General features: G+C 54.7%; 2 protein-coding genes across 4 annotated transcripts in view; both read left to right on the forward strand.

Moving 5' to 3' along the window:
• Nucleotides 1–310: 310 nt before the first annotated feature.
• ZNF683 (zinc finger protein 683) lies at nucleotides 311–9,178 on the forward strand. 2 transcript variants are annotated; one of them, XM_041767732.1, is made up of 6 exons: nucleotides 311–411; nucleotides 1,261–1,385; nucleotides 2,288–2,492; nucleotides 5,331–6,022; nucleotides 7,553–7,681; nucleotides 8,716–9,178. In XM_041767732.1, the coding sequence occupies exons 1-6, from the start codon at nucleotides 378–380 to the stop codon at nucleotides 9,010–9,012; spliced, it is 1,482 nt and encodes a 493-aa protein (XP_041623666.1). In that variant the 5' UTR covers nucleotides 311–377; the 3' UTR covers nucleotides 9,013–9,178. The 2 variants fall into 2 exon arrangements, with proteins under 2 accessions (XP_041623666.1, XP_041623667.1); XM_041767733.1 differs by having other exon boundaries at nucleotides 338–411; nucleotides 1,265–1,385.
• A 542-nt stretch (nucleotides 9,179–9,720) lies between these two features.
• The window catches only part of CRYBG2 (crystallin beta-gamma domain containing 2), a 29,447-nt gene continuing 25,068 nt past the window's right edge, over nucleotides 9,721–14,099 (forward strand). Inside the window, exons 1-2 of one of the 2 annotated variants that reach the window (XM_041767731.1) lie at nucleotides 9,721–9,790; nucleotides 12,778–12,847. In XM_041767731.1, the coding sequence (XP_041623665.1) occupies nucleotides 9,753–9,790; nucleotides 12,778–12,847 (108 nt within the window). In that variant the 5' untranslated portion in view covers nucleotides 9,721–9,752. Of the gene's footprint in view, nucleotides 9,791–10,301; nucleotides 10,720–12,777; nucleotides 12,848–14,099 lie in introns of those variants that run through there. The other variant, XM_041767730.1, reaches the window with a different exon arrangement.

Raw genomic sequence — 14,099 nt, forward strand, 5'->3', positions numbered from 1 at the left:
AGAGGGACCCCAGCTCCAGCTTTTCAGCCCTGCTCTGTCCCTCTTGGGCTCAGCCATCTGGGTTCTCTTACAGCCAGACATAGCAACCCCCACCCCACCCCACCCCACCTCCACACACTGACATTCCAGTAAGCCCGGTTCGTGGTGGTCCAAAATCAGCACTTTGTCTTGTAGAGTTGCCACAGATAGGTAAAGGCTGGTGGGCGGCTCCCTCTCATTGGGTCTCACAGGGCCCCCTGCCTGCCCGCCTACCCTCTTCTTCCTATTTGTGGCAGCTTCAAATGTAGTGCCTTCCTGTCATCTCTCACACTCACCGGGGCCCCAACCAGAGCAGCTGGCTGCCTGCCCCACCTCCTTGCATCTTCCAGAGCGAACTTATGCAGAGCCAGGTGAAGAGCCTCATGCCAGCAGGTGAAGAGCCTCTGCTGGGTAGGGTTGGGAGGAGTCGGGGAAGAGAAAAGGGAGACTGGGGTTTGGAAGGCTGAGATACTCGAGTGAATGGACCAGGGGCACTTGAGAAGGAGGGATGTGTGGCTACTGAGGAGAATGGGAAGGAACCTTGGGACACTTGCTGAGCTGAGGTGGTCCCTGTGCTATGTGGCCCTCAGTGAAATAAGGCAGAGAAGCAGAGTCCCAAGTGAGCAACAGCCGAGGAATCAGGGCATCTTCCCATCAGGCCAGTCAGGAGACCCAGAGGGTTCTTGGCCTACTCTCTCAGGCTGTCCCTAGGGAGGGAGCTAAGTCTGGCCCAGCTTCTTCAGCTGCCCAGAAAAGCTGTGTGGATGATCGAGGATGCAGGGGCACCCCTTGGTGGGAAGGTTGTGGTTGGCAGTCATGGAGGCAGAAGTCCCTCCCAGCCCGGAAGGAAGCAGCTTCTCAATTCCTGGTGTCCTCCAGAAAATCTGGAATGTTCCTTCAGGTCTCTGAGTACACTTGGAAGTAACATCCATGAGAAACTGCCTCTCTCTCTTCTCCCCTGGGGATGAGGATAAGGCCAACTCTGCTTCTCACCTCTGATTGTCTCCATTCAGTCTTCTGACACCTAGCAAGAGAGCATCACTGGCCTCTAAATGTCAGTACTGACTCCTTCACACATCAGCCTGTCCAACCCTCATGTTTTGCAGATAGAGAAACTGAGGTCAAGAGGGGCAGTGACTGGCTCAAAGTCACATGGTGATTTAGTGGAGGGGTCGGCTCTAGGAGCCAGGCTCCTATTTGGAGGTCCTTCACTGCTCACTTATGACCGACCTGTCTTCCCAGGTAGTAAGGGCATGAAGTGGGAATCTGCTCCAGAACGACATTGCCGCCACAAGGCTAAGCCTCTGGGGAGTATAGGGAGCTCTCTGTCCTCCAGCTTGGATTCACAGCTCTGCCAAGGCGACCAGGTAAGGAAGGATTCCAGACTACTTATGGAAGGGAGAGGATGTCAGGATGAAGTGGGGGAAAATCGGAAGGGACCAGATTCCCATCATTCCTTGGTCCTCAGCATCTCTACCCCATCCAGCACATCGAGGGGATGTGCCCTTGAGGTGCCAGAGACCCTCTCCCATGTCCCAGGGGCTAGACTCTTCCTCCAGGGCATCAGAAGGGATAAAGCCTGCCTGCTGGATACTTGGCTGTCTGGCCACAGCCTGGGCCTTCGGGGGAGGGGAACTCAGAGCCATCTTTGGGGGTTTACAGTCTTTGATGAGGATTTTCTCTAAGTTCATCTTGGCTCCATTCAAAACACAGTTGATGGTCTGAGACACAGTGGGGCCAGGGCGGTCAGGAAGGGAAGGTGGAAGAGGGAACAGGGCTCAGGAGAGAGAATAAGGCCAGAACCCCTGGAGAGTAGGAGGGCATACTGGGGTGGGCATCTAAGTGCCCCAGGAAAGAAATTTTCAGATGAGGGATGGGAAGCCCTTTGAGCATCAGGCGTGGTGGAAGGCAGCTCTTAGCTTCTCCTCTCCTTTTATTATTATTATTATTATTTTAAAAGATTTTATTTATTTATTTATTTATTTATTTATTTATTTATTTGACACAGAGGTAGAGCCAGAGAGCACAAGCAGGGGGCAGGGGCAGAGAGAGAAGGAGAAGCAGGCTCCCCACTGAGCAGGGAGCCTGACACAGGGCTCGATCCCAGGACCCTGGGATCATGTCCCGAGCCAAAGGCAGATGCCTAACTGACTGAGCCACCCAGGCACCTTTCTCTTCTCCTTTGGGAAACCAAACAAAAGCTGGGACCATCCCAGGGACACAGATGTCCCAGCTCCCCACCTCAAGCCCCTTGCCTCCTGCCCTCCAGGTCTTCTCAGCTTGCAGGCCACTCTCTGACACAGTGGATGCCCGTGGCTCATCCTGTGCCAGCTGGCTGTGCCCCTCACCCCTGGCACCAGCCAGGTCTGCCTTGCTGACCTGTTGCCAAGGCCTGGACCTATACCTGTGCACCCTACAGCCCACACCATTGGGCACAGCCGGGCAGAGTCTCAGAAGTGATGTCTTGAGCACAAGTAAGCCCAGGGCAGAGGGCTGTACCTTGATGGAGGTGGGAAGTGGGAGGCGGGAGAGGACTCTTAGGTTTCAGGACAAGATAGTGAGGGGACCCAGTGCCACTGGTGAGGACAGTGTCTCAGGCACACTTTACTTCCATGTTTAGGCCTGGAGTCTTGGTTTTGGCAGTGCGGGGGGCGGGGGGGGGGTAGGTTTCAGGGTGACACCTGAGCCAGAGGAGATGGAAAGTGGCTTTCTCAGGCAGGGAGATCTGGAGTAGGTACAGCCAAAGTCCTGGGGATTGAGGATGGGGCTTTGTCTGCCTAGAATATTTGAGCTAGAGGGTTCTTTTTTTTTTTTTTTTAAGATTTTATTTATTTATTCATGAGAGACACACAGAGAGAGGCAGAGACATAGGCATAGGGAGAAGCAGGCTCCATGCAAGGATCCTGATGTGGGACTCGATCCTGGGACTCCGGGATCACGCCCTGAGCCAAACACAGACACTCAACCGCTGAGCCACCTAGGCGTCCCTAGGTGACTCTGACTGGGAGCCAGAGAGCTGAGGGTGGAGTCCTGGTTCTGCTCCTTCTGGATCTGTGACTTCAGGCACATCACTGAGGCCAGTTTCTTCTTCCATGAGAGTAGGATCCCGCTATACCTATATTCTAGGTCTGTTTGGTAGTAATGCACTATCTCATTACACACCTGTGACCTCCTGGAGGGCAGGAGCTTTGCTGCTATGTCCCTCATTTACCCAGCACAGAGCACAGAGTGAAGCAGTTCAGTGAGGTTGGCTCAGTGAATAAATGAGAATCCAAGCAGACAACCTACTTCATGGCATTTTTTTTTCTTTTTAGTATTTCACTTTACATCCCTCCTAGCTTATCTCTAGCCTCCCTGGCTGTTGCATCTCAGTCTCCCTTGCTAGTTCTTCTCTACTTACCTCCAAAATATCTCTATGCTCCGGACCTCCTTCTCCAGAGCCTTCTTCCCTCCCCTCTCCCACTTTAGTCTCCTCTCTCCTCTTCTTGCCCTCCTCTTTGCTCTCCTCTGCTTCATGGAGAGTAGCACTTTTTTTGTTTTTGTTTTGTTTTGTTTTTTAGATTTTATTTATTTATTCATGAGACACACACACACACACACACACAGAGAGGCATAGACACAGGCAGAGGGAGAAGCAGGCTCTCTGCAGGGAGCCCAATGTGGGACTCATCCTGGGTCTCCAGGATCACGCCTGGGCCGAAGGCAGGTGCCAAACCGCTGAGCCACCCAGGGATCCCCTGTTTTTGTTTTTTAAGATTTTGTTTATTATTCATGATAGTCACACACAGAGAGGCAGAGACACAGGCAGCAGGAGAAGCAGGCTCCTCACAGAGAGCCCAATATGGGACTCAATCCCAGGACCCCAGGATCACTCCCTGAGCCAAAGGTAGACGCTCGACTGCTGAGCCACCCAGGCATCCCAAGTAGCACGATTTGATAGAACTTCCTGCAATTAGGGATACCATCTATGCTTGTGCTGTTTGCTACCTTGCCTACTGAGCCTTTTAAATGTGGCTGGTACGATGAATACCCACCATTTGCTTTGACGTGGATGGACCTGGAGGGTGTTATGCTGAGTGAGGTCAGTCCATCAGAGAAGTACAATCATCACATGGTTTCACTCATACGGAATATAAGAAATAGTGAAAGGGATTAAAGGGGAAAGGAGAGAAAATGAGTGGGAAAAATTAGAGAGGGAGACAAATCATGAGAGACTCCTAACTCTGGGAAACGAACAAGGGGTTGTGGAAGGGGTGGTGGGCGGGGGGGGGGGGGTGACTGGGTGACGGGCACTGATGGGGGCACTTGACGGGATGAGCACTGGGTGTTATACCATATGTTGGCAAATTGAATTTAAAGAAAATATTTTAAATATTAAAAGTGTCATAAAAAAGAATAAACTACAAGTGCTAGGAAAAAAATGTGGCTGGTATGAGTGAGGAACTAAAAATTTTTTATTGTACTTATTTTAATTAGTTGAAATGTGATCACATGGGATCCCTGGGTGGCGCAGCGGTTTAGCGCCTGCCTTTGGCCCAGGGCGCGATCCTGGAGACCCGGGATCGAATCCCACATCGGGCTCCCGGTGCATGGAGCCTGCTTCTCCCTCTGCCTATGTCTCTGCCTCTCTCCGTCTCCCTCTCTCTGTGTGACTATCATAAATAAATAAAAATTAAAAAAAAAAAAAGAAGCTGAAATGTGATCACATGTCAAGTGACTATTTTGGACACTGCCGATCTGGCTCAGGTGGTCTCATTAGGCAGGGCCCCTGGCACCCAAAGGTGTATCTTCAGCTTGGATCTCTCCTTTAAACTCCAAACCAAATCACCAAACAAACTCCAAACCAATTCATCCACCTGCCCACTTGACTTCACCTAGATGTCTAATAAACTTCTTGAATAGTTTTCTTTTTTTTTTAATATTTTATTTATTTAAGAGAGAGAGACAGAGATATCGAGAGAGAGCTCGAACGGGGCAGGAGAGGGAGAAGCAGGCTCCCTGCCGCTCTGGGGCTCCATCCCAGGACCTGGGATCATGACCTGAGCCAAAGGCAGACTGACTGAGCCACCGAGGCGCCCTTGAATAGTTTTCTCTGTCTAAAATTTTTGAGCGCTGCATAAACACTAGCAGCTTTTGTCGGCAAGCGCAGACCAGGAAGGCTCAGAGAGGGGAAACACCTGTCCAGTCATCCAGCAGGCTTGCAGGCTAGAGGGCTCCCCCACCCCGGGGCGGGCCAGGTTGGATGGGGAGCAGAACCTTCCCCCAGGCTGCAGCACCCTGACCGCCCTGACCATCTTTCTTTTCCTGCTCAGAGCACCAGCCACCAGGGCCGAAGGCCGGCTCCATTGATGATGAGAAACTCAAGGCCAAGTACCCTGCGAGCAGGGACAAGAGGGAAAGCGGGCAGATAAGAGCTGGCGAGGGGGCCCTCTGCTCATCCTTCTCTCCTCCCAGCGGCTCTTCCCCGACCCCCTGCTGGAACAGAAAGAGCCCCAGCCCTTTAGCAGTCTGCCCCTGCCCTCTGCCCACTCCCATCTCCAAAGAGCTCCCATTCTGCCTCCACCCCATCTCTCCTGTATATCCACTTCTGCTTCCTCCTTACCCCTGCACCTATGGGGCCCTACCTTCTGTCCAATGTCCCCCCCTCGTCATGCTGCCCTCAGGCTCCTCCTACCCCACCATGGCTGTGCCCAGTTTGCTGATGAAAGTCAATGAACCCGGGCACCCCACTGCCCAGAGGGACATCCCGTATCCTTACCCAGGAGCCTCCCCAGCCTCTGGCCAAATCCAGCCTTCCCAGGCCAGGAATCGAGATCCTGGAGCTGCCAGGACCTACTCCCCAGGGCCAAAGAGCACTGGCAGGGTGGCTGCAGCCAGGCGGGCCCCAGCAGGCTCCCGGCCGGGCACCACAGCGCTGCCTTACCTGCTGAAGAAGGAGAACGGAAAAACCCTGTACGAGTGCAACGTGTGCAGCAAGAACTTCGGGCAGCTTTCCAACCTCAAGGTATCTGCCTCCCAGGCCCCCGCTGCTCCCCTCAGTGTCCTTCCATGATCCCCTCCTAAGCTGAGTTCAGAATCAAGGACCTTAAAGCCACAGCAACTCCTGGGCAACCTCTAGGCTGTGATCTGGGATGGTTCGTTTGGCCCCTCACTGTCATGTTTGCAGAGAGGAGACACAGAATAGGATGGCCTCCGAACTCCTCCCCACTCTAAGAGACTGTCTAGGAGAGCTCTCATTTCAGTCAAAAATGGGGCAGCCAAGGGAAGGGTTTCCCCAAGCTCACTTTGGCTTAATGGTGAAGTTAGGCCTTGATATTAGCCTCTCGAGGTCTAGCGCAAAGCCCTTTCCTGAACAACTACCTTTCTGGATTCCCAGTTAAGCCTCCTCTGATTTGTTTGTTTGAAGGTCCAGTGTGGGGGGCACCTGGGTGGCTGAGTGGTTGAGTGTTTGTCTTTTGCTCAGGTCATGATCCCGGGATCTCTGGAATCGAGTCCTGCATCAGGTGCCTCGTGGGGAGCCTGCTTCTCCCTCTGCCTGTGTCTCTGCCTCTCTCTGTGTGTCTATCATGAATAAGTAAATGGAATCTTTAAAAGAAGGAGGAGGAGGAGGAGGAGGAGGAGGTCCAGTTGGGGAATGGGTAGATTTTAGTGAGTTTGGGTCACAGACCTGACAATTAGCCTTTTTCACATGGGATCCCACAAAGCAGCATGGCGCTGTTAGTGTCATCATCCACATGGTCCAGCGGGGGCATCGTGGGCACCTCTCTGTGTGGCAGCAGAGAGGGGTTCTAGGCCCATGCTGACAACTCTGAAGTTGAGTAAAAGTTATGATTGTTGAGGAACGATTCTTCTAGGTTCTCCAGGGTGTGAGTTCTTAAGCTTTAATGAGATTCAAACCTGGAGCCCTAGGAAACATGCAGATTCTGAGGTCCCAGCCCCAGAGATTTTGATGCAGCTGGTCTGGGGGCAGGGCCTGAGCATCGGCATTTTCCACGTTTCTAGGTGATGCTAATGCTGCTGGTCAGTGGACCAGACTTTTTTTTTTTTTTTTTTAAAGATTATTTATTTGAGAGAGAGAGAGACCAGGGAGGAGGGGCAGAGGTAGAAGGAGAGAGAGTCCCAGCTGACTCTGAGCTAAGCATGGAGCCCAATACAGGGCTCGATCCCATGACCCTGAAATCATGACCTGAGCTGAAACTAAGAGTAGATCACTTAACCAACTGTACCACCCAGGCACCCCTGTGGACCACACTTTGAGCAGCACTGCTCAGGATATATATACATGGACTATACCTTACCTAGCCTTCTGACACTGTCACACCTCCGCCCCCGCTACTGGGCACCAGAAAGAGTGAGGGTATCTTAGGGAATGGAAGAGAGGCCCTGAGGGGAGTGATAGAGTACCCAGGAGATTGAGAAGCCTTGGTGCTCAATAGAGGTCCTGTGGGAGTGTGGGGAGAGATCTGGACAGGATCCCAGGCTCTGCTGGAGGGTTCTGGGCAAGTTGGCAGCATTTCTCCCACATCTTGCTCAGGTCCATCTGCGTGTGCACAGTGGGGAGCGCCCATTCCAATGTGCCCTGTGCCAGAAGAGCTTCACTCAGCTCGCCCACCTGCAGAAGCACCACTTGGTGCATACTGGGGAGCGGCCCTATGAGTGCCTGGTGAGAGCCTCCTTCCCCTCCCCTGTACTCCTGCAGGCTGGTGAGTAGCTCCAGGCCCCTGGAGGGATGGCACCTATAGCCTCCAATCTCCAATCTTCCTGAGCAAGTGGAGACAGGCCTGGGGGCAAGGGTGGAGGTGGGGAGGCAGGTGGAGGTGAAAATGACCCCTGTCAGCTTGGAAAGACCAGAATGCAATATTGGAAGTTACTCCCTGGGCCTGGAGTGAGGACTAAAGATGTACGTCTATGGGAGGAGGCTAATAAAGCTGGGGAGTCCTGGGGAGTGGAGTCCCAGATAAGTAAAAAGCCTACTGTGTGCAAAGTATGCAAACACTACCAATAACATCAGCTTGATGTGAGCTCCTCTCTTTGAAGTCCTGCTACATCCAACAGCAGGGATTTTTCCCTGTTTTACAGAGGCAGACATGAACAAAGCATAGTGGTTCTCTGTCTTCTGGGCTACTTGGCTTCAAATCCCAGCTCTCCCTCCAACTTGTGTGACCTTTGGCTAGTGGCTCTCCTCCTCTGAGCCTCTGCCTTCTCGATGTAATATTGGAATTAGGCTAGCACTTAGTCATGCCTCTCCAGGGTCCTGGGAAAGACTATGTGAGACCAATTCCTGGCATGTGGCAGCTCCCAGTAAATGTTAATTACGCCCACGAAAGCTGTAGGCCCACGCATAAGGGTCCTGTGTGATGATCTCATTCTGTCCATCATACCTATGAGGTTAGGTATTAATAGTCACATGTTACCAATAAGGAGAGCAAGGCTCAGACAGGAGATGTCACCTATGGAAGGTCACACAGGGAGGAAGAACCAGGATACTAACCCAGATCTACCTGGCTTCAATGTGCCAGACACCGTGGGTCCCAGGGAGAAATCTACAGGGGACAGCTTCCAGGGTCTGTGCTACAGGGAGGCAGTGGTGGTGGTGGTGGTGTGTGTATGTGTGTGGGGTGCCCACAGTGGGGAGGGGAGCAGAGATCCTGAGCCAGCAAGGTGCACAGAGCTGACACCAGTGCCCATTCCCACCAGATGTGCCACAAACGCTTCAGCAACTCCAGCAACCTCAAGACCCACCTGCGCCTGCACTCGGGGGCCCGGCCCTTCCAGTGCAGTGTTTGTCCACGTCGCTTCACCCAGCACGTTCACCTGAAGCTGCATCATCGCCTGCATGTCGCACGGCCTTGTGGCTACCTGTCCCTGGCATCTCTTGCCTGCTTTGCCCGATGGCACCAGGAAGCACTGGATCTTGTGGCACTGCCATCGGAGAGGCAGACGGGTTGGGATTCAGAAAAGGTCAAGGTGTCCTTGGCACCTGGGGAAAAGTAGGGGCAGCCAGCCTGAGCCCTCGTGCCTGGAGAGGAGGCAGGAGCAGAGCAATTAAAGGATTTTCTCTATGGCAAGTTGAGGCCTCCTGAGCTTCAACACTGGAGAGAGAAGTCACTGTGTATTTGTCAGGCCTCACACCTCACCTGGAAGCAGATCAGGGAACACAGCCAGGGAGAGCCTGTGATGCCCACTTATGGGGTGGGCGCTTGCAGCCATCCACATCTAGCTGGGTTTGGGTCATGCTTCCTTTCTGGGATCTAGTCCTCCAATCTCAGCTTGCCAATGGATAGTCCACCTTCCAGGACTCTGCATGGTGCAGACTATGTTGCCAAGCACTGGGCCCACTGCCCTCTTTCCTGAACAGATGTTCTAGCACCTGCTGGAACACCTCCACGTACATCAGATGTACATCTGATGCTTCCCACCACCTTCTTGTCTTCCAGTTCACAGGAAACTAGTGTGCCTCCTTAGCTGGTACTCCCTGCCATGATCAGGAGGGGTGTGCTCCTCTCTCCGTACATGCTGGGATCTGAGCCGCCTGTGGGGGGTGGAAGGGCAGGAACACAAGGATGTCAATGTCCACTCCTAACCAGGAAACACCATGCTGCCCTGTGTGCCAGGACCAGTTACCGCGAGGGCAAAGAGCTAAGGAGGTCCAAGTCTAGGGGAGGGGCAGAGGCCCTACAAGGAGTGTAAACAGGTAAGAACTGGCAAAGAGAACCCAAACGAGGACTCTCCTAATGACCGGCCTCCCTGCAGTCCCAGAGGATCCCCTCAGGTGTGCAAGGTGTTCTGCACCTCTGGACTCCTGGGAGTTAGCATCAGGTGGGAAAGGACACTGCCTGGAAGCAGGAGACCCAGGTTATAATCAGCAGCTATTACTGAACAGTAACAGCTGGCCAGCTTCCAGCAGGGGGCTCCGTTCGCGCCCCGTGGGTTTGAGCGCGGCTTACGGGCGCTGGGCCAGATTCCCGGCGTGTCGTAGGCTCTCCGGGAGCGCGCGCGGGACAGCTGTCACCAGGAGCCCACCGCGTCAGGGCACGGCGGGGGGGCTTTGGCCTCCCCCGGACGTGGGGATCAAGGTCCGGGTGTGAAGCCCACCGCGTCAGCCCTTTGGCCCTGAGCCAGATGCCGAGCACTCGGGCTGAGCCCCACCCGCTCCGCCAGGCCGCGCCCCCTCCCGGTGTTGCCCCGCCCCTGCCTCCTCGCCCCGCCTCCTGGGGAGTCCCCGCCTCCGGGCCCCCGCTCGCGGGAGGTTCCTCTCTCCGCGCCCACCTCGTGCACCGCGGGCGTGGGGTCGCCGGCGCGCGGGGCGCCCCTGATGCCTCCCGAGGCCTAGAGAAGTCGCGCGGACCGCGCGGAGAGCACGGCAAGGGCGGGGAGGAGAAGTGGGGCTCAAGCAGGGGGCCCCAGCAGAGCGTACCCCATGCCCGGGGGCCAGGGCAGCCTCTGGGTCCGTCCCCCGCCCGCAGGGACTGCGGGCGCGGCCGCTGTTTGCTCAAGGGGGCGGGCCGGAGAAGGCGTTTCTCTGCAGGGGAGCGGATCCGGGTGGCCCCCGGGGCCCGCAGCGCCGTTGAGCCTTGCCCTTGCCATGGCCGAGCGGCACGGGGGGCTGGGGGCGCGCCTGGCCCGCCGCTTGGCAAGGCTGGGGCTCTGGAGGGAGCGCCGGGGGAAGCGGACCCGGGAGGAGGCCAGAGCTCGGGATAGGTGAGGGGGATGGCGGAGGGCTGAAGGGGCGCCCCCTGGCCCTGTGTGTGTGTGTGTGTGTGTGTGTGTGTGTCTATGTGTGTGTGTGTGTGAGAGAGAGAGAGGGTAGTGGATGTTCAAATAAGCGTAAATGGGCGTCTCAGAGCATAAAAAAATGTTGTTAGTGTGCTGCGATTTGGGGTATATGTGAACCCGGTCTTTAGAAAGTACCTGTGCTCTTTTAAAACTTTAAAACAACTTTTGCAATTCCCTAAACAAGCAGGCGGCCGGCGGACAAGGATTTCCTCTCTGTAAAGGCAAATGTGGTAGCTCCTCCCGCTCCTGTGGACTTTGATTGTCACATCACAGGCCAGTTTACCTCTGGTCTTCATTCCCTTTGTTGTGAGCATGACAAGCATCTGAGTTGCCTTAGACTGCACTGCATTTGCCCTTAGATGCCACGGGGACGATTTCCCCTGTCATCCCAGATCGTAATAACAATAAAGCTTTGTTTGCCCCTTGCTTCAGTGCCTTACCTGGATTATCTCATTTAATCCTCACATTAGCTCTCTGAGGCAGGTAGTTGGAGTGATTCACATATGGAGATGGAAGTTCAGAGAGGTGAAGTCACCTGCCCGGTCACACAGCTGGGAAGTGGTGGAGCTGGGTTGGAAGCTTAAGCGGTCTGACTACTCCTGAGCCTGTATCCTGAAGCACTGGGCTGCTCTGTTGCCTGGAGACATTTCAGGACTGCCAGCCAGGGGGCCAGAGCACCATCCTAAGCCTAGCTGCCACTGGCCTTGTCACCTTGAACAAATTGCTTCCTCTGTCTGAGCCCATTCACTGGCAACTAATATCCAGGTGGTAGGAAAAAGGCCCTGGATGGCAATGCTGAATGGCTGGGAGGGACATAGTAAAGAGGACTCCAGTGGTTCACAGGCCCTATATCTGAAAAGAGCGTAGAATATGCTCGCAGGCCTGGGGTGTTGTGTATCTAGGTAGTTACCAGGCAATTTGTTCTGATCTTATCATGACACCACTGTCTTCAGCAGCACTGGGAGGGGTGGGGTACCTGAGGACCAGGGCAGAGTGAGAGGAGGGGTTTGTTCTGCTCTCTCACACCAAAGAGAGAGAGGAGGGGAGGGCCTAGCCACCCTGGAAAGCCTGGAAGCCTGGGTGCCCCTGGGGGTGCCCACACCCTGCCACTGCCCTGCCCGCCCCCACCTGGAAGACATGCCCTCTCCCATTACCAGGTCGGTTGGTTGGGCAGGAACCTGCCCTATAGGCCCAGGTGGTGGCACTGCCCCTCCCTTTCCCCACTTGAGAGGAGGCAGGGTTGGCATGCAGGTGAGTCAGGGGTTGGGAGGACAGGGGAGGGACTGTGCATGCTCATGGGCCAGTGTGATGATACATCCCATGCAGGCACTTGGACTCGGTTCTCACCAGATGTGGGAAAGGGACTCCAGCATTAAGACACAGACCTCTCTGATCCCTGCGGATTCCCCGGGGTTGGGCACAGGGTGCACAGAGGAGGCATTGGAGGCATTCATTAGTGTCGTGATGTCCAACCAGCCCTTGGAATGGGACAGTTCTAGTGTCCTAACTCCAAGGCTCACCAGCTGTGTGACTCCAGGCAAGTTACTTCACCTTTCTGGGCCTCAGTTTCCTTATCTGAAAAATGGGGGCATAGTATCCACCTTCTAGGATTATTGTGAGGCCTGAAGAAGACCACTTGAGCACCATACCGAAGGCTCAGCTTGGCACTGGGAGGGCCTCAGCAAATGGCAAGTCTTTGAATTATTGAGATGCTGTCCTTTTTCTATATTCTGGCCTCGCTACAGACCTAGTCCCCGCTTTTGTCCTAAGTTCATCCCTGTCTCTTTCTCTCTTTTGGAGGAGTAGACAGCTGTGGGAGGGAGCAGAGGGGAGGCTGCTGTGTAGACCCTACCCCACTCCCAAGGGTTCAGGACCTCAGCCTGCCCGTGTGCCCTGAGTGAAGTGGGCGAGGGCCCCAGGGTCCAGTCTGAGGGTGAGAAAGGAGGAGGCTACTTCACTCCTTTCCCTGTGCTTCCTTCCTAGGCCCTGGGGTGGCCAGAGCTGCCCTGACCTGGCCCAGGGCCTGGGCAGCACCAGCAATGTCAGCCTCCAGGTAAGAGTGAATCTGAAGGGGTAGGCCGGGAGGGGGTTTCAGAAGCTCTGGGAGGGGCTGCGCAGGCCCTGAGAACCCTGAGTTCTCTAATCTTCCCTCTGCCACTGATTCACTATGTGCCGTGGGCAGTCCCCCACCTCAGATCACTCCCCCACCTCAGTTTCCCTATCTGCAAAATGGGAACAATGCCACTCATAGTTGTTGTGAGAAAGAAAGTCATGGATGCAGGACCTCCAGCGAGGGGCCTAGATGCTCTGGAAGCCTGAGCTTCCTAATGCCCAGGCCCTCGGGGAAGCCTGAGGGCCAGTTCCCATGCCCAGGAACCCCCTTTCCATACTCCCTCAGCTTGACCTTGTCTCATCTTTGGCCCCCTTTCCCCACTTCCTGGCACAGCACCTCAAGGGTGAAGCTGGACCAGTGGTCTCACTTACTGGCCACAATTCCCCTGTCTTCAGTGGGGACTTGAGCCATGGCTTGAACAGTGACAGGGTGTCCTCCCTTTGGAGGAGCAGAAGGCCTCCTCTGGAGGTGGCTCAAGCAGCCATGTGTCTGCGGTCCTGAATACCATTAGTCATTACTAGCATTTAATTGAGTGCTCATTATGTGCTGGTTACTCTGCACGGCTTATCTCATACTATCTTCACAACACTCCCAGGAAGCAGGTACTGTTATTATCATACCCATTTTACACACTGGGAAACTGAGATTGTGGCTAGGAAGTAGCAGAGCTGTGATTCGAGCCTGGGTTGCCTCGCTCCAGCCCCCCACATGAATCACAGTGCCATCCTGTCTCTTGAGGTATTCAGCCCTTGGGGAACAAGAGGCTGTACCTATTTCACAGATGAGTAAATAGAGGTATTTGGGATCCAGGGCCCCTGCTAGGAGGACTTTTGAGCCCAGACCTGGCTCCTCCTTTACCAAGGACACAATCCTGCCCCTGAAGATTAGTGGTTTGGGGAGCAGTGTCCATAATGGGTGTGGAATTCCTGGCCCTCTCCCTTCACTCACTCACATGGCCAGGCTGGGCCGCAGGGAAAGAGAGCAGATGGAGGTTAGGTTTGTCCCACTTTCAAGGGAACACTCTTCCCTGGCTCCCTCACGGCCCATGTACACCTCTATGCCCAGGTACCTCCTCCTGGGTGTGCTTGGGATTCTCAGGCTGCGAGGTACTGGGTGTGGGGGCTGGTGGCTGTAAGCTCTCTGGAAGCCTGGAGTGGGCAGAGGCCATAGACACTTGTAGCAGGCATGCCCA

The sequence above is a fragment of the Vulpes lagopus genome, chromosome 8, assembly GCF_018345385.1.
Source record: "Vulpes lagopus strain Blue_001 chromosome 8, ASM1834538v1, whole genome shotgun sequence".
NCBI lineage: Eukaryota > Metazoa > Chordata > Mammalia > Carnivora > Canidae > Vulpes > Vulpes lagopus.

Coding starts and splice junctions, on each gene's coding strand:
- ZNF683 (XM_041767732.1), top strand. CDS start 378: ATGCAGAGCCAGGTGAAGAGCCTCATGCCAGCAG. Junction 412..1,260: donor GAAGAGCCTCATGCCAGCAG/GTGAAGAGCCTC, acceptor CTGTCTTCCCAG/GTAGTAAGGGCATGAAGTGG. Junction 2,493..5,330: donor AAGTGATGTCTTGAGCACAA/GTAAGCCCAGGG, acceptor TTTCCTGCTCAG/AGCACCAGCCACCAGGGCCG.